The following is a 19,975-nucleotide window of genomic DNA, read 5'->3' as shown; positions in this document are numbered from 1 at the left end:
AGGAGAGGAAGGGCCCAGAACTTGCTGATGGATTGGAAATGAGGGTAACAGAATGGTGGGGAGAGAGGAAAAGATGAGTCAAAGATAGCGCTGGGGACCTCTCTCTCTCTCTCCCCCTCTCCCTCTCTCTCTCTCCCTCTCCCTCTCCCTCCCCCTCTCTCTCTCCCTCTCTCTTCCTCTCTCTCTCTCTCCCTCTTCTCTCTCTCCCTCTTTCTCTCTCTCCTCTTCTCCTCTGCAGGGCTACAGATTGAACTCAGGGCCTTACGCATGTTAAGCAGGGCCCACTACCATTGCACTATACCCTGGGTTTTTGCTGGAGCTCCTGGCTAGATGGTGTTGCATTCTATTGAGGTGTGAAAAGCTAGCAAAAGGAACAGGTCTGGGAGGGTTATTTAAAATCCAAACACTTCACTTGTAAATTTTTCCTGAAATAATTACTTTGAAAGTATGTGATCGCTCTTAATTCTTAGTAGTTTTAATATAATATCTGTCTACACTTGCCTTTTCTTTTTGAGATGTGGTCTTTTTGTAGACCAGGCCTACCTTCAACTCCTAGCAAATCTTCTGCCTTGGCCTCCCAGGTGCTGGGATTACAGGCATGTACCACCACACCCGGCCTACATTTGGCTTTTTGTCATTCATACAGGGAGAAAGAAAATAATCCAGTCACCCAAGATTCATATACTGTAATAGCATGAAGGGCAGAAGCTTAATGTGGCAATTGTGTTTTCTAGCTTATATTTTTCAATTTCTCCATTCAAGAGCTGGTTTTTTTTTTCCCTTAGTCTGATCATAGGTAGAGACGATTCACATCATCTTGGCTTGAGACTCACTGTCACTCCTAAGAATTTTTCCAATTTGTAAAAATAAAAACTTTTTCAAAAACAAAGAGGGCCCGGAATTTAGCTCAGTGGTTCCACTGCCTGCCTCACAAGTGCAAGGTCCCGAGTTCGATACCCGGTACCAAAAAAAAAAATGTTAACCCATCAAAAACAAAGACCACACATACTCAAACCAGACGTTCAGCAAGCCCACAGAATGCCAGTTGTATGGAAAGTGTGCTAGGGATATAGTGGAGAATGAATAGAGCCATGTAGCTGAGGGTCGAGTAGGGGAAGCATGCTAATCCAATAACCACAGATAAGTGGAAGATTGTAACAATAATGTAGTTATTCCAGCTATTAATACATTTTAAAAGAAAAACACCTAGGAGCAATTTGGTATTAACATTTTTGTAAAGCCATGCATGTATAAATCCTGCTCTTTTTTCTCCCTACATCTGAGTAGTAGTGCTTCAAACTTCTTTTAAAGTTGTAGTCACCCAGGTTTAGATGACCTCTACATCAAAGTGATTGCTGTTGGTCTTTCATTAATTTATTTATTTTTGCTTGAAGTACTGGGGATTGAACCCAGGGCCTTCATACTGAGCTACACCTCCAGCCCTTTCTGGTGTTTGTTTGTTTGTTTTTTTAATTTTGAAACAGGGTCTTATTAAATTGCTAAGTTGCCCAGGTTGGGCTAGAACTTGAGGTCCTTTTGCCTCAGCTACCAGGACACTCAGATTACAGATGTGCACCACCAAGCCCAGCTCTGTTGAACATTTCTTTGAGCTGTTCTTGTAGCTCTCATGTTCTAAACAGTGTAAACATATAACAGGCACTTGGTAGCACATTCTTGTCAAAGTCGTCACTACTGAACACCTAGGTAATCCATGGAGTTTAAAGCCATGTTCAGAATGCACTTCCAGGTGATCATGGCATTAACCTTGTTCTACCTTCCTTACAGGTAAGGTAGATTGTAACATATTGGCCTTCTGGACCCACTTGGGTACCATCCTTCTATCTCTGGTTTCTGTGGTATATGTGAAGATGACACACAACTCCTGCACAAGGGACTTGCCTTCCACTTGTACTATCTAGTCTGTCAGAACTGAACACACACTTCTCTACACTCTTCTGAGTTCGACCAGTGTGAAAGCCATGTCTGAGCCACAGTGACCCAGCCATTCCTTCTGTACAACTAGAAACCAGTGGCCAAGGATGAGAACATCCCACAAGCCCTCTATACAAAGTGGTGGTGGAGGGCCGGGGATGTAGCTCAGTGGCACAGTGCCTGCCTGGCAAGCGAAAGGTCCTGAGTTTGATTCCCAGTACAAAAAATCAAACAAAACAAAGCAGTGGTGTTATTTTTTTCCCTGATAAGTTATTGAATTACCATTGCCAAAGGCCAGGCTTTTTTGCCTGTCTCTGTAGAACACCAGATCATAAACTGTTAAAGCTGTAAAGGATCTTCCATCACCTAGACCAACTCCCTCTATCTGCAGAGAGGGAAGGGGACTCATTGAAGGTCCCGCAGCGCTTTAGTGGTGGACAGCATTAAAGCACAGCCTCACAACCTCCTAGATCAGGGCTTTTTTCCCCTGAGCCACACCGATGATAATCTCACAAACTACGTCAGCTGATGTTTTCTGTGTGACAAGTAAATTACCTTTGCCAGCTGAAGAGTGATGTCATTTATAGTCTTAACATGATAATCATTAACAGAGTTCATCATATCTATTTGTATTTCTTTCACAAATTCCTGATTCATTGATTTTAGTTGTCCTTATCTGTCAGAAAGTTTGTTGATTTTAGGTTGCTAAGAGCAGTGCCTTCCAAATTAACAACAGCTCTAGCTGAACAGTCCGTTCTAGCCCAAAGCAAGTAAATGGACTGCTTCTTCTTGGCAGAGTCAGGAATTTCTGTTTGCCTGTCACAGAACTTAAGGAAATACAAAGTGTCAGAAATTAGAATACAAGACACTCTCATTCATTTTCTTTCACGTGATAGAAGCAAAACTCAACATAAACAGTTTGAAAGATGAGGCCATAAAATCCTCAGGAATTAAATTTTCTGTATCCAAAGCAGTTATTTCACCAATAGAGAAAAGAAAAACCACTGCCTGATGGTGTTTGCCTGTAATACAAGGATTCTGGGAGGCTGAGGCAGGAACAAGTTCTAGCCCAGCCAGTGTGAAGGCCTGGGTTCAATCCCCAGTACCACATACACACACACACACGCACGCACGCATGCACGCACCAGAAAACTCACACAGCCATTCCTTCAGTGCTTAGCCCTACTCGACATTCACACACATTTTTGTCACCTCTTAGACTCAGACTTTCAGGGGCTTCAGCAAGTCACCTCATCCCCCAAAATAACTTTTCCACCAGCAATAACACCTTGTTTGCAGTGATCTGTTAAGATATTTGTTTGTGGTGCTGGGAATTGAACTCAGGGCCTCATACATGCTAGGCAGGCACTCTACCACTGAGCTACACCCCCAGCCCTGTAATTGTCAAATATGCATCTTCACTATAAGTTTTTGATTGTTTAGAAAAATTTATGCCTATGCCCACATGGTCCTTGTAGCTAGAGATCCTTCCTCTAAAGCTCTTATTTTGCTCCTGTTAGTTTTTTGTCAAAAATGTGTTCCATTTATTTACTTACTTGTTTATTGGTTGTTTATTTCAGTGCTGGAGATCAAACTCAGGGCCTTGTACATTCTAGGCAAGGACCCTCCACCCCTAGCTGTACCTCTAGCCTGATTTTATTTTTCAAAAAGGATTCATGTGCCAGGCTCAGTGGCCTATGCCTGTAATTCCAGCTACGCAGGAGGCAGAGGCAGGAGGATTGCAAGTTCAAGGCTAGCTGGGGCAACTCAGAAAGGTCTAGCTTGTAGATGAATACATTTTTAAGAAAATAATACATTTTTTAAAAGGGCTGAGGGGATGGGGATGTAGCTCAATGGTAGAGTGCTTGCCTAGCATGCTCAGGAGTGTGGGTTCAATCCCCAGTACCTCAAAAAAAAACTACTAAAAGATTCATATCATGTATAATTCTATCAAGATAACAATTATTAATACCTTGAAGTCCAAAGACATTTTTCTAAGTGTATTTCTTAAGTGTGATTATAACTTCACAGACAACTTTATACAACATTTAGCCAGATACTTTGGATGTTAGCTTTTAACTAGTTCAATTTTACTACTAACTCAGTATAGAGAAAAACACCCCCTAAAAAATAGTGAATCTTCTAGATACAAGAGTAATACATTGTGTTTTATAAAGGTTAATGGGTTGTCATATCTGCATGTAAAAGACTGTGAGGCCAGGAAATGTGTCTGTCATGCATATAATATTCAATACCTCTAAATGGTACACACGAACTATGGTAGGAAACTACAAAACCTGAATCTGTTTTTCTGAGAAAAATAAAATTAGAATTTGGAGTCATTAAGAATGGCATGCATGCTAGGATTAAGAGTCAGAGAAGTTATTCTTTAAAAACCTAAAGGATTTTAGGGAAAATGACAAGAGGTTAGAACATGGGAACAGCTCAGATGCATTGCATGAGACCTGTGTGCCCTGGGAAGGAACCAGTATTAAAGATGTCTGGCTGGAAGAGAATCCAGAGAATGTATTTCACTGGACTTTTATTGTCTGCAAGAAAAGCAATTTTACTTACCATGAAGAAATGGAACAAAGATAAAGGAGAAGGAAGTAGTCAGGGAGGAACTGATGACCAAAGAATCGGATGAAAATAGTTCCAGATTCTATTCTGAATACTAGTCAGAAGGAACCAGTAAAGAAAGCAGGATGGGTATAAAATAGTGAAGCTAGGATTGTGGCTAAGGGAGCAGCCAGCTGGTTTACAGGAAAATGAATGTGGTGAGGAGGAAATAGGAGACTTTCACTGACCATGAATTTATTGTGGTTCCAACTTGTAAAGTTGTGACCTCCAAAATTGTACTACATTCACAATACTCCATTGAAGCAACCCATTACTGAATTACTTTCTGTGTCTTGCTCAGCTTAATCCCCTTCTCTGCAACTGGTACTCCATACTGCACCATAATAACAGTGGCAAGCTGGGTGTAGTGGTACATGCCTATAATCTCAGCACTCTTGGGAGGCTGAGGCAGGAGGACAATCTAGTGACTTAGCAAGACCCTGTCTCAAAATAAAAAAGGGCTGCGGATGTTGCTCAATGTGAAAGACCTGGGTTCAATTCCCTGTACCTCAAACAACAGTGACAACAGCAAAATGATGATAATGACGGTAGCAGTAGGCAACATTTACTGAGCACTTACTACCTGCTAGGCATCTGTTTTAATATACATCAGCTGGTCCCCGTAACCCAGTAAGGAAGGAACTTTTATTCTCTCCATTTTGCAGAGACAAAACAAAACAGGAGAATCAGAATTGGAATTTGAATCCTGGCTGTCTGGCTTCAGTCTAAGCTATAGTTCCCCATCTCCTCCCCTTTCTTTTGAGATGGGGTCTATCTAAGTTGCTCAGACAGGCCTCGAAGTTGCCATCCTCCTGGCTGAGCCTTCTAAGTAGCTGAGATTTCAGAAATGTGCCACTGTACTGGCTTCTTCCCCAAACTCTTGATCCTACTACTTTCGCTTGGTCCTGTTTTAGCATATAGTCTTGCCTGCTACTTCACAGGAAAGCTGAGGCTTTGGGGCCTTAATTCCTTCACTTTCTATCTGGATCTTCTGCTCCCTTTCCTTCATCATAAGGGAAGCAACAGTCCGCCCCTCTTGGGGCTCCTGCCTCCACCTGTGCTGCTGATCTCTTCACCTGTCACTACACATCAAGACTATGTCCCATTGATTCCTAGCCCCACCCTTCACTTGTCCTCTTTATTTCTTCCTGTGAACAGTTCTGTGTTCTATTTTTACAAATAAACAACCTTGACTCTCTTCTCTTAGTCCTCTTATGCCTCTTAGTTTCTTAAAGCAGATTTTCAGTCATCTTTGTACCACTAGAAAAAGTATCAAATAAAGTGAGTATACCTGCATTGGATGGATAGTATTAGAATATGGGAGCTGATTGCCCTCAGCTCTGTGCTGGTCAGAACATTGCTAGCGTACTGTTTTATTCTGGGTGTATAGTTGGAATGATATGGAAGATAGTTGCATATCCTAGGAGCTGTGGGTAAAGAGACATTTAACCATGCCATATGGAAGCAGAGGCAGTTGAAAGAAATTAGATTGTTTAGCCAAGACAATGGAAGGGAAGACTTGAGGGACAAAATAGCTACTTCAGGTTTTTGAAAGATTGGCATATGGAAGGAAGATTGACCATATTTTTTTTCTGAGAGTATAGAAGTTATTCAATACCAAGACAATTTTAAGTAGAAAAATCTTACAATAAATGATTTTGTAATTTACCGAATCCCTGGTAATATGAACAGTTATTACCCTAATACATAGTTGTGAACATGAAGTCTTACGAATTGCATTTAAACAAGGCACATGCATATATATTTATCAGAAATGCTAGGTAACTAGTACCTAAAAAGGTAGGTGAATTTTGCTAAAACAAGATAATACTACATTTTATGACACAGAATTCTGAAATAACTTTCCTAAAGAAAAATTAAGTCTGAATGAGTGAATAAGGCAGCAGAAAAACTTAATGAAGGGCCAGTAGGAAAAGAAAACAGCTCACCAAATTATAACTGAAAAATAAATTTGTTTAAATAAATGAAGGTATTGTACATTAACCTGTTCTAAATCCAGTGTAACATTGTGGTTAGAGTAGTTTTAGCAATTAAAAAACACTGTGTAGTTTTTGGATGTTTTAATTCTTTTTACTTTGTTTCTGCTACAATTAGCATTACCAGTTATAGGCATAATACAGCCTACAGAAAAGTGAATTTAATTTTGTATTTATGAAATGTGGTATCTGTACCTATTTTGATTATGAATTAAAGGATAAATTTCATTATACTCAAAACATGATCATCCAATAAAAGAAAACTGACAAAACTCTCCCACCAGATTGTATTTTTTATATCTCCAAAAAATATGGCTAAGATTTGTAGCTGGAAGTTACAAGGAAAATGAATTTTTTTTTTGCAGTGCTGTAGATCAAACCCAAGGACCCACTAGGCTACTGTTCTACCATAAAGTCTACCCTCAGCCCATGGATTTTTTTAAATACCAAAGTTGTCCAGCAGACATTGGTCTACCGTAAGAGATGCAGTGACCATCTTGTCACTGGAAGTGTTGTCTGGCTGGTCACATGACAGATAGCTCTAGAGGAGATTGAAGCATAAAAAAGTGTTGTTGCTTACATAGCCTTTACGGTCTGTCATAATCTTAAATTCTGGAAGAGCTTAATCCTTTATCCCCGTGTGCTCACTCATAATATACAGTAGAATCACCTTGGGAATTTTAGGAACAGATACCAATGCTCGGATCCCATCCCAGGTCACATAATTCTTTTTTAATCTTTTACATTGGATTGTTTTGACCAAGGCTTAAGCATTGGTATTTTTAGGAGCTCCCAGTTGATTCTAAAATTTAGTTGATTCTGAAGCCAAGTCTGAGAACCCCTGATTTACCAAAATCAAACTGATCTGATTCAGATGGTGTGCATTAATATTTTATTTACACTAACTGTAAATATAGCACCTAAATTATATAAATTATATAGGTCAGTTTAATGTAAATGCCATTATATATTAAATTTATATCTGATTCAAACTGCTATGTGTTATGACATATTATTAAAATATAAGAATAAAACTGATTTCCTAACCAATCATAATATAAAATTGCTCAGCATGAAGGATTTTTGTCTGTGGTTATTAAAATATAGGTATGCACATTCTTGCACACACATGTAAGAAAGGAAATTTCTTGTATCAGTTGCTAAATAAATGAATGAGGTGATTGATTGTTGATTGTTGGTCTGCTCAGAATAATAAATCAGTTATAAACTTGGAAAGCTGTTGCACTCCTGAAGGCAACCTGGAGCCCTTTTTTTGGGTATTGACCCAGCTCCATGTCATTGTGTGCTGGTAGTGAAGTGGAAGGAGCATGTAGAAGTAAAAAGAAAAACTTGACATCTTGTGTTCACTTCTCCCAGGGTCACTCAAGCAAAATAAATACCACGGCAAATGTTTTACTGTTGGTTTTTTAAAATTGTTATGCTTACTTGTGTCAATAATAAAAGATGTGAGCTGTTTTCCTGAAGTGCTATTCTAGTTAATTTTCTCCTCCCTTCTGTTTATCATTCCCTATGAAGCTATCGGTGTCAGCAACCAGAGGGAGACCACGGTAGTCTGGGACAAGTTTACTGGAGAGCCCCTCTACAATGCCGTGGGTAAGCCACCATGCATGGAAGTCCAGTACAGAGCCTCAGTTCCCTTGAACATGTGGTCACGTTTCCATAATGTAGTGGGATGGGCAGAGGAGTCATCTAAGCAATTAGCTCTTGTATATTTACAAGTTTTAGGCCATATTTATTCATGTATTGAATGCATTTTCTCCCATGTTCTTTCCTTTTGCTGATTATTTGCTTTATACAAGAGGGAATGTTGACAACTGTTTCATAATCCCTGTGTTTCAGCCATCTAAAAGAGATCTCACTTCCTCATACCCTCAAAAAACATCAAAATTTCATAACAGAGTAGTAAGAGAATAACAATAGTTAATATACTGTGTATCGTTATCTTCAAAAGAAACGAAAAACCAAACAAAAATCACAATTATAAGTGTTCATTCACCTGTCTATAAAGTATTGTGTCTTTGTTTTTCTGGTACTGGGCATCAAACTCAGAACCTTACACTTGCCAGGTGGGCGGGGCACCACTGAGCTACATCCCTGACCCTGTGTATTATTTCCATCTAAGAATTGGAATCACTTTTCTGAGGCTACAAAAGTGAAATACTGGAATTTTGGCTGCTTCTGCTACAAATTTGGCAGTTTTGGCTGGGGTTAAAAGACTCAAAATCTGGGCTGGGGATTTAGCTCAGTGGCACCGTGCCTGCCCTCGCAAGCACAATGTCCTGAGTTTAATCCCCGGTACCAAAAAAAAAAAAACGCAGAATCTCACATACTGCTTTTTCTTTTTGGCACTGGAAATTAAACCCAAGGCCTTCACACTGACTTGTGTCCCCAGCCCCTTTTTTTCTTTTTTTCTTTTGAGACAGGGTCTTGCTAATTTGCTGAATTGCCCAGGCTGTGCTCCAGGCTCCTATTCTCTGGCCACAGCCTCCCAGAGTACTGGGATTACAGGCCTGCTCCACCGCACCCAGCTCATATGTACTACTTTTAGGTATCACATCTTGCTGTAAATGATCATGAGTATTTTTGACAAACATTCTTAGCACATGACAGTTGTTGAGCACTAAATTATATTGACATTTCCTAAAAGGAAAATTGTGTTGTAAATGTATAATTATTAAAAGACTTTGGTTTTTGTATCCCATATCGAGGATTGAACCCAGAGCCTTGGTGCATGGTAGGCAGGTGCTCTACCACTGAGCTGTGTCACCAGCTCATTTTTGAATTTTATTTTGAGACAAGATCTTGCTAAATTACCCAGGCTGGCCTCAACCTTGCAATCTTCTTGCTTCAACCTCCCTAGTAGCTGGGGTTATTGGCACCACCATGCCTAGCTGCAAAGCACAATTACTTTTCAATAAAATACCAGGTTATGGGCTGGGAATGGGGCTAGGAATCGTCAGAGTTGAGATCACTTATAGAGTAAGCTCTTTTCTTCTTCCTTTTTTTTTTGAAATGGAATCTTGCTAAGTTTCCCAGGCTGGTCTTGACCTCCTGGGCTCCAGTGACCTTTCCACCTTGGACTCTGGAGTGCTAGAACTACAAAAGCATACTACCACCCAACTAGAATGAGCTGTTTTTATTTTATAGTTATTTTAGTAGTATAGTTACTTTAATATTGATTAGACAAAAGTAGTAAATATCAAAGCAGAAAATATGTACAAAAGGTGCATTGTAAGAGTAGCATGAATTCTTTGGTAATAATTGTTAGAAAAATTAAGATATCTAAATATTATTGTATTATAAGAAAACATGCAATATGTGTTCCATATTTATTTGTTTTTGTGGTACTGGGGATTGAGCCCAAGGGCTTCACACTGAACTACATCCCCAGCTCTTTTTTATTTTTTATTTTGAGATAGTTCCTGCTAAGTCACCAAGGCAGGGCTCGAACCTGTAATCCCTTCTATCTCAGCCTCCTAGAGTGCTGGGATTATAGGCGAGCACCACCATGCTTAGCTGTATTTGTGATGAAAGAAATCCAAAAAAATATCAAGGGATTGCAAATAAAGATTCTATTACACAAAAGTATATTTTTTAAAACTTTATTTTGTTTTCATTCTCATGAGCAGTGTGTTTTGTATATTAAGTAAGGCAGACTATTACAATTTTAATGAATAGTATTTTTTTTACTACAACACTTGTAAAAAGGCTTTTATAAAAAGGCTTTTAAATAAATATGACATTCAGCAAAAATTAAATAAATTTTTATTTAAGGAATGTCACATGTGATTCCTTCAGTACTCAAGGTCACTTTAATGAAGTTCTTTGTCTTCAAAATAGCCCTTTTTCAAAGAAATGATGCTTAATCCAGTCATCTTATCTGCCCGAAATTTTTTTTATCTCCACTGGGAATTATGGAGAGTGACAACTTCAAAACTCCTGGGGTCTTATCTTATATCCAAATTCCTTCCAGCACTTTAGGAGCCTAGAATTTGAATTGTAGATAGTATTGGTGTTGTGGCACATGATCTAGATTCTGTATTATTCCTTAATCATTCATTTCTAATATTGAAAGTCAACATTTTTCATTATTCTTGAGTACAGTGTTACAGGTCTCATTGTCACCACTGTAATATGTTTACTGTGATGGAAGCATGACCTGTGTCTCAATTTTAGCCAATCAATAGTGCCCATTCTCATCTAGAATGAGGCTTTGTTAATGAATAGTATTTAGGAGAGCTTTCTTCCTTTCTTTCTGTACTAGGGATTAAACGTAGGACTTTTATTCTGAGCTATATCCCCAGCTCTTTTTCAGTTTATTATTTTAAGACAGTATCTCACTGAGGTATCCATGCTGGGCTTAAACTTGGCCATCCTCCTGCCTCAGCCTCCTGAGTAGTTAAGTTTATAGGGATGAGCCAGCTCTTCTTGATGGATTAATCTTAGCTAACTGTTAGAACTAGTTGAGGTATTTTTTTGTTGTTGTAATTTGGGATCTTTAAAATAGGAAGCACCTCTTCACTGAGTAGGAGACAATAACATGGAAATAAAGATTTTGTTACTTTCAGGTCTTTAGCAGGTACACAGCATGCCTGGATACCACATTCACAGAAATTAGATCATGCAGGCTGGTAGGGACCAGCAGGCAACCCCTATACTGGGGTCAGAGTATTATCCAAATGGATTTCCTGAGAGGAATTGTCTTTTTTTTTTTTTTTTTTTTTGGTCCAGTACTGGGAATTGAACTCGGGACCTTGTACTTGCAAGGCAGGCACGGTGCCACTGAGCTAAATCCCCAGCCCCTTCCTGAAAGGAATTGTACAGCAAGCACGAGTTTCAGGGTGTCACTTGTTACTGGAAGGTGGTCACTGACACCCACACAGTCCATGCCGGTTGTGAGGGGACAGTGGGGCCAGTCAAGTAGGCTTTATATAGTTGTCCTTTAGTGAGATGCTTACCAGGAGGAAGCGGTATAAGGCAAATATCTGGACCAAGCCCCTTGAGGGACTGGGAGGAGGTAGAGAATTAAAAATTGTGCCAGGGGTTACTGAGCCCTGCTTCTGTATGAAAAATTAAGCTTATGTTTAAATGGATACTAAAGCAACATAAAATAATAAGAATTCACAGTAGACTTTGACTTTTTTTCCTCAAGCAAAGACCTATTTAAGGGAACCAGAAAGTTCCTGTTAAAATATAAACCTTGGATTATGAAATGGGAACTTTGGACTGTGTGTGTGTGTGCATGTTAGTGTGTGTGTATGTGTGTGTGTGCACATGTGCATGCATGTAGTACTGAGGATTAAATCCAGGGTCTTCATACTGAACTGTGTCCCCAGCCGTTTTTATTTTAATTTTTATTTTGAGACAGGGTCTTGCTAAGTTGCAGGCTAGGTTTTAATTTGTGATCCTCCTGCCTCAGCCTCTTGGAGTGCTAGGGGCACAGATGTGTGCCATCATGCCCAGCTGGCACTTTGGACTTGGAATTGTCATTTTAAAATAAGACAACTAAGATAGTTGAAGTTATACTTACAGTAAAGAATTTATTTTTATTTTTATTTTTATTTTTTTCTTTTTCTGTGCTGGGAATCAAACCCAGGGCCTCATGTACACTAGGTAAGGTAAGCATTCTACCACTGAGCCACGCCCCCAGCTCTGTAGTGCAGAATTTAAGTAAATATCCCAAAATGGTTCTGCAGTGTGCTTAATCTACTTTTCTTCTACTAGTCTCCCTCTGTACCTCTCTTCTCCTCTTGAATTGAATTATCAATTTAAATGTCCCTATTCATACATGAAGAACTTTTTTCTATGCTGAGCTACATATGTGATTTGAGAACGTCTTCTGTATTTGATATTATCCTCAGCATTATAAATGATGCAAATATACTGATTGTTTTTGTCAGCATTTTATAATCTAGTTAGAAATTAGGACATAGCTGATAATAATGTGCTGCTAAGCTGAATAGGAATTAGAACAAATCCATGTCAAGATTTTTAATTTTTGGCATAATTTTCATTGTGGGGTTTAAATTTCATTAAAGTATGTGTTGGATTGCATTAGGCAAAGGGAGAATTGAGGAATAGTGGGAATGCACTGTGGAGGTGAAAATGTACGTACATATTTCGCAAAAGAGTGATTGATCAGATTTGAGTGTAAGTTGACTTATTTATTTTTGGTATTGGGGATTGAACCCAGGGCCTCGTGCTTGCTAGTCATGCACTTTAGAGCAGAGCTACATCCCCAACACTTTTTTGAATTTTATTTTGAGACAAGGTCTCAGTAAGTTTTTCAGGCTGGCCTTGAATTTGTGATCCTCCTGCCTCTAGCTGGGGTTACAGGAGTGTATTTCCACACCTGCCTGCTGACTTATTTTTAGTTGAGCTGGCAGTGATAATGTTTATTATGTTTTGTTTTGGTGTTTTTGGTACCGGGGATCGAACTCCAGACCTTGCGCTTGCGAGGCAGGTGGCGGAACCACTGAGCTAAATCCCCAGCCCATATAATGCTTATTATGTACTAACTGCTATTACTCTGGGATTGTACTAAATGTTTTATCCAAATTATGTAATCTCAAAAGACCCTGTGATGCAGGTTTTACTCACCTTATTTTATATATTAATTATGGAAAAGCCCTATAACATGTCCACTGTCGTGTAACTTTAAGTTGAAATAAAGCCACAGTTTCAACATACACAATCATGTGTTCTAATTTGTATGTGTAGGGTTTGGTGAGGATACACTGAAAGCCATACATAAAAGTGTAGACTTGGTAACACTGGGCAGCTTGGGATAAAAGGTTGTTTTAAACACACTGATATATTGAGAACTGCTAGAAAAATGTAACAGAATTCTGAGGAGCTAGGAGGCTACCAGGGCAGTGATAAATTGTGGGACCAAAATCCAATAGAGAAGGAAAGCCCAGAGACTGAAGTCTGGCATTCGGTGTTGCTTATCCCATAGGGATATCCATAGGTTCTGAAAGAAGGATCTGAGACGCTAAGTAGCACTTTCATAGGTTCATGAAAGAAGATAGGGAGGAAAAGATGATGTATGGGGTTGCAAAGGGTTGGGGTGAGTTTTGGTAAAATCCTAGGTTTTGGATTGAGACTGTGAAGGCCCAAGTCCTAAAAGTGAGGTAAAATGGTTCTCAGGAACTGGAGCCCAGATTCAAATAATATGACTCTTTGGATTAAGATTATTTGAGATTGCTAATGCAAGTATCATAACTTTCAGAAACAGAAGTAAATCCTTTCTGAAGGAAAACAACAGCATCTAGAGTGTCTAGTTGTCTCTATAGAGTTTTTCATATGTAATGTCTAGTTTTCTATCAAAAATTAACACACATACAAAGCAAAACAAGACAGGGGCACACTTCCTGGCCTCCCGGGCCTTCTTTGGAAATCTGGGTGGAAGCCTCCATGACCTATAACTCTTAGATTCTATTCTGCATGCTTGTAAAACCAGTGCCATGTGGATGATGCCAAGGTCTGCTGCCTGCTCGAGCAGAAGCGAGGATCGTGAATACAGCAGCGTTTTAAGTACTTGGATGGCAGAACTTAGGGAAACATTTCCCTCTGGGTCCCTGAATAACCAGGGTACCCTGAGCTTCTCTTCAGATGAAAGGCTACAGCTTTGCACCCTTGACCCTGCAAAGGGTAGGGTCTTGCTTATTCATTTTTTTTTTTTTTTTTGGTACTGGGAATTGAATTCAGGACCTTGCGCTTGCCAGGCAGGCACAGCACCACTGAGCTACATCCCCAGCCTTTTGCTGATTCTTGAGATGCCTTCAAGTCATATTTCCTATTGTTCTGATGCAAAGTAGTTGGCTTCTCTTTAATGCTAATCTTTTCAACAACTGAGCTAGCTCTCTGTATCCCCAACTTTGTAGGTACTACCTTCTGGTGAGACTGAAAACTTTTCAAATGAATATTTTGCTACTGATTCTTGCTGTAAATCTGGCCGAAAGCATCCAGAAATACCCATGTCATACCCTAAATGTTGGACTGCCTTGAAATTTTCTCCACCAGATTAATTAATCCACTGCCCCAATTTGACTCTCCCACAATGTCTTAGGACATGGGCAAAATATAGACAAATTTTCTGCCAGAGTGTAGCACACATCCCCTACTCCAACTACCAGTGGAGTCCTTGTTTCCAACCGAAACCTTTTGAAGCCTGGCTTTTACTATATACATTTCTATCAGCATTCTGGTCTTTTGAACACTTACTAGAGTCAAGCTCAGTTTATAGTATTCTAGGGCTTCTCTACCCGGCATCTCCAAACCTTTCCAAACTGCTCCTGTAGGCCAGTTCCAAAGGCTTCTAAACCACATGATCAGGTACAGTCACAGCAACAACCCCGCTTCTTTGGTACCAAAATTTGTCCTAGTAACTTTCTTGTTGCTAGGATGAAATACCTGGTACCCACAACTTAAAGGAAGAGAGGTATATTTTGGCTCATAGTTTCAGTCTATGCATGGTCACCTGGCTCCAATGCAGAAATGTCATGGTGAAAGGGCAGGGCAGAGAAGAGCTGCTCATTTTATGGCAGCCACAAAGCAGAGAGCAAAGGGAGCTGGGGATAAGAATACACCCTTCCGAGTCACACCCCCAATGACCCACCTTCAACAAGGCTCCACCTCCTAATAGCTAGGTTACTAAACTCATCAATGGATGAATTCACTAATGAGTCTACCACCCCCATGATCCAATCACCTTCTTCACACATGAGGCTTTTGGGGGACATTTTTTATCTAAACCATAGCAATAATTCATTGTGATGCTTAAAATATATTCAGCATTAATAATACATAGTAATAATAACACATGAAAGGAATTCAGGATAAAGTTAGTGTTTTGAGGTCCTCATCTTATCCAGGATGTATAAGCAATGAAAGAAGAGTAATGTATAAGTAACAAGTGGGATTTTTTTTTTTCCTAGTACAAGGGATCAAACTCAGGACCTTGCGCTTGGGAGGCAGGCGCGTTGCCACTGAGCTAAATCCCGGGCAACAAGTGGAATTATTTTTAAAAGAAGCCAAGAAAGGAAAATGAATCAGGAAGGAAGGACAACTACTATTTAAATCTAAATGCAGTGGTACCTCTGTTCACAAATTTAATTTGTTTCATGATTCTGGAAAAGATGACCATGTTTATGTTTGTGTGGGAAAGATGGCTGTGGTTGTGTTCATCACCTGATACAGAGTTCGCAAAACAAAACAAAAAAAACACCAAAATTTTGCTAAACCTTTCTGTTTGCGAACCAAATTGTTCACAAACAAAAGTATTTGTGAACCGAGGTACCATTGTTTGTTTGTTTGTTTGTTTATGAGGTACTGGGGATTGAACCCAGGGTCTTCATATTGAATTACATACCCAGCCTTTTCAAAAATGTTTATTTTGAAGTGAGGCGTGGTGGCGCACACCTGTAACCCTAGCACTCAGGCGGCTGAGGCAGCCTGACCTACAAAAGGAGACCCTGCCTTAAAAAAACCAAAAAAAAATTTTATTTTGAGACTTCCCTGTAAGTCCCTGAGTGGACCAGGCCAGGCTAGAATTTTGATCCTCCTGTCTCAGCTTTCCAGAGTACTGGAATTACAGGTATGCATCACCATACCCTGATTTGTAGTTAAATTCAAAAGGACAATCTGGCACCACCTATAACCCCAGCTCACGGGGAGGTTGGAGCAGGAAGATCCTGATTTCAAGGCCAGCCTGGCCTGTATAGTGAGTTCACAGTTGGCCTGGACTAAATAGACTCTATCTCCAAAATAAATAAAGTTGCTAGTGAGTTGTTGAGCTTAGTGCAATGAGAATGAAGATAAGAAAAATTGGTAAGACCTTGCAGAGGAAACATTCAACCTGTATGTTTGTACATTGGATAGGGCATGAAGGTGAGGGAAAAATAAAACTGAGCTGCAGGATTTTCAGCCTGAGGTAATAGAAGGAAATTAAGTGAATTTAAGGTATTCAGGGTAAGCGGATAGCTTTCTGTTTCAGATGAGGTGATTATTGGACTTGTGACCAAAGCTAATTTCTGGGCAATTAGAAATTAGATTTTAGAAATGTAGGGCCTGGAATTTGATAACATAGATGTGATCATCTCAACTTACTGTAGTTGAATTGACCATAGGAATGAATGTAGAATTAGTTCAACAAAAGATTAGGTGGCTTGTATGTTTCTGATGTTGTGATGACCCCTAGGCCTATAGTGACAAACCAGCAGGGCTGGTGCTTGCCTTTGTGTCATGGAAGCTAAGAATAGGAACTTGGGAGCTAGAAGGAGAAGGAAATAGACAGAGTTGAGTGATTAGTTAGGAAGCAAAGCCAGTAAATAATGATAAGGACAGATTCTGCCTCCAATTTGACTGTATTTTATTTAGGAAAATGCTAAGATATCACATCTCCATGTAAGTCTTCAGTTAGGAATATAACCATTACATTAACTTCTTAGCAGCTTTATTCTATTTATTTATTTATTTTTGGTACCAGGGATCAAACTCAGGACCTTGTGCTTGCGAGGCAGGTGGCGGAACCACTGAGCTAAATCCCAGGCCCTAGCAGCTTTATTCTAAAGCAACATCAGGCGTGATTGCTAGAAAGAGAACCAGAACATCATATAGATTTGTCTTTGAGTTTCTTTGGCTTGTTTGTATCACAGCCTGTGGGTTTATACTCCCCCTTCCCACCTTAGTTTGCTTGAGCTACTAAAACAAAAATACTGTAGACTGGTTGACTTATAAAATAAAAATTTATTTCTCTTTGTGCTTGAACCTTGAAGTGTGAGGTAGAGATGCCCCCAGATCCAGTGGTTTGCAGATGATGGTCTTCTGCTTGTATCCTCGTATAATGGGGAGCAGAGAACAGGAGCACAAGATTTTTCCTATCCTTTTGTAAGGACACTAATCCCATTCACCTATCTCCCAAATACCTCCTAATGCCACCAAATTATGGGTTAGGATTTGAACATGTGAATTTGGGGGGACACAGTCAGTCCATAGCAATCTCTTTGTATGTTTTCTTCCTTCCTTATCTCTCCCACTTGTAAATTTCTGGCACTCTAGGCCTGTTCTTGTCTTCAGTTTTCTTTGTCTTGTTGAATTGTATAACTCATGAACAGTATTGCTTATAAACAGGTAAATCACAGGAGCCATTTATATTTCTCATTTTTAAAAATTTCTTTTTATATCGCCTTCTTTGTTTATGGTTCAGGCACATTTGGTAGGTAGTAAATTCACTCACCACCAGTGTAGTGTCAGGGAAAGCAAGATGGAAGAATTTAGGATACCATTGGTGTCCATGATAGAGGCTTGCTGAAAAAGTGAAATACTGAGGAAGGCTATTTGCTTCTGTGCTGTGACACAGCCATTTACTATGATGATGTCATTGTTGGATTGGCAAGAGCTTTGGGGCCTGATGTGAACCAGGCCTTTGGCTTCTTTCCTCTCTCTTTAGTTATCTTCGTCTCCCTGATACTTTTCCTTTTAGCATTGTCTTCATAAATATTTTTTTCAAAGGGTTCCTTCCACTCACCCATTTGTTCAGCCCTTTTCTTTCAAATCCAACTTTTATTAGTGATCTTCATACCCTAATGTCTTAAGTATCAATCAAAAGGGTTTGCAATTTAAACCATATACTAAACTAATAAAGAAGCACAAATGTATTTCAGATGTAGGATGAGAGAAGGCTTGAATCAGTGATGTTCACATACATTCCTTTTATTGATGCTACCAGTAAAATGCTTTGGCCCAACTAGGCTTGCCCAAATGTTTCCTTCTGTTTACTAGGCTAGGTCACTCACCACTGCATTAGAGCGATGTGCACAGCCAACCTGGGCATTATGACCCTCACTTTGGTAGCTTTCTGTAGAGCACAAATTTATGATTTAACATCAAAATAACATTCAGAATAGGTAGGAGTCACTGGTTGAAGACTTTTAGTGTATTCAAGGAAACTACCCACAAGTCTTTTTGTTTGTTTGTTTTTTGAGACAGGGTGTCACTATGTAGTTCAGGCTGGCCTCGAACTCATGGTAATACTCTGCCTCAGCCTCCCAAGTGCTGGCATTACAGGCATGCACCATCACTCCCCGCTCTCCTTTTTCAAATGGTATTGCAAATGCTTTTTCTAAGGTGTTAGATTTAAAGTTCCATGTAACACATAACTCTTATTTTTTGGTTTGTTTTTGTTTTTTTGAGACAGGGTCTTCCTATGTAGTTTAGGCTGCCCTTCAACTCACTATGTAACCCAAGCAGGCCTCGAACTCATGGGAGTCCACCTGCCTCAGCCTCCTGAGTGCTGGGATTATAAGTATGCGCCACCACACATAACTCTGTGTACTCCTCACATAACTTTATGTAGACTGTTAAAACTTTAACATCGGTCATCCTTGCCCCTGCCTTTTTTTCTAACATCCTGGCTAAAGCAGACTAATGACTTACCTATCTGTTGAGAGATCTGAAGGAGGGCCGGGGATTTAGCTCAGTGGTTTCTCCACCTGCTGCACAAGCACAAGGACCCGAGTTCAATCCCTGGTACCAAAAAAAAAATTAAAAAATTGAGAGATCTGAAGGAACCTTGAACTCACATTTTTCTAAAACTGAATTTTGTTTCAAAGAATGAGGAAAAAAAGCCATAGATGGCAAACCACCTAAAACCCCCTAAGCACATTTGATTGGAAACAGTAACAATGTGTGCGTTTTTATTGTGTCTTTGGAAGGCAAAATATTTTTTACTTTTATGAAATTAGCTTTATCAAGCTTTAGTTTTGATTTTTCACGTCTTTTATTTTAATGTAATATAGAAAGATATTAATGAAGAAAATATAAAAAGCACTCTTCTTACTCTATGAAAAAATAAAACAAAATTCAGAGACAATGAAGTTAACAATCCCAAAAGGCCCAATAGAATGAATGCATCAAGTAGGTGTGGTGATTAAGTAGGAAGGAAAAAAGCAAAATAGCCACAGATAAATAATACAATGACAGGAATAAGTCAGTGCCTATCGATTATAATTAGTTTTTGGAGCTAATTTTATCAATTTTATTTACATTGTTTTGAATTATAATTATTATTGTGAGTGGACTCAGTTCACCAATCAAAAGACACAGATTAGTAGAATGGATCAAGGAACAAAATCCAACCATATGCTGTATACAATAAACACATCTAATACAGAAAGAAATTCAAGTCTTTTATTACACAGTTCTTTGAGTGACTTACAGCTCCTTGAATTCTGGGTAAAGAAATACTGCTGTATTTTTCAGTGATTGAATTCTTCAACATTGGCTAGTTTAAATAAAAAGAAACTGATTTAGATTTCAACTTTGAAACCTCCAGTATTTTTTCCAGGCTTATTCTCCTACTTCTCAGTTTGTCTCACAAAGATCTCTTCACGTAACACTAAACT

At 39.2% G+C, this 19,975-nt stretch overlaps 1 protein-coding gene and 1 pseudogene across 20 annotated transcripts in view; one reads left to right on the top strand and one right to left on the bottom strand.

Moving 5' to 3' along the window:
• Positions 1–19,975, top strand: part of Gk (glycerol kinase) — an 88,967-nt gene that overhangs the window by 13,332 nt on the left and 55,660 nt on the right. For all 20 annotated transcript variants that reach the window (XM_004850057.4, XM_087189900.1, XM_087189907.1 and 17 more), the window contains exon 4: positions 8,085–8,162. In XM_004850057.4, the coding sequence (XP_004850114.2) occupies positions 8,085–8,162 (78 nt within the window). The remainder of the gene's footprint in view (positions 1–8,084; positions 8,163–19,975) is intronic.
• LOC147824362 (small nucleolar RNA SNORA1) lies at positions 10,671–10,782 on the bottom strand (annotated as a pseudogene).

This window comes from Heterocephalus glaber, unplaced genomic scaffold, assembly GCF_053883595.1.
Source record: "Heterocephalus glaber isolate CG9 unplaced genomic scaffold, H.glaber_assembly_v1.0 deba00001547, whole genome shotgun sequence".
NCBI lineage: Eukaryota > Metazoa > Chordata > Mammalia > Rodentia > Bathyergidae > Heterocephalus > Heterocephalus glaber.
This window is presented reverse-complemented; position numbering and strand designations above follow the sequence as displayed.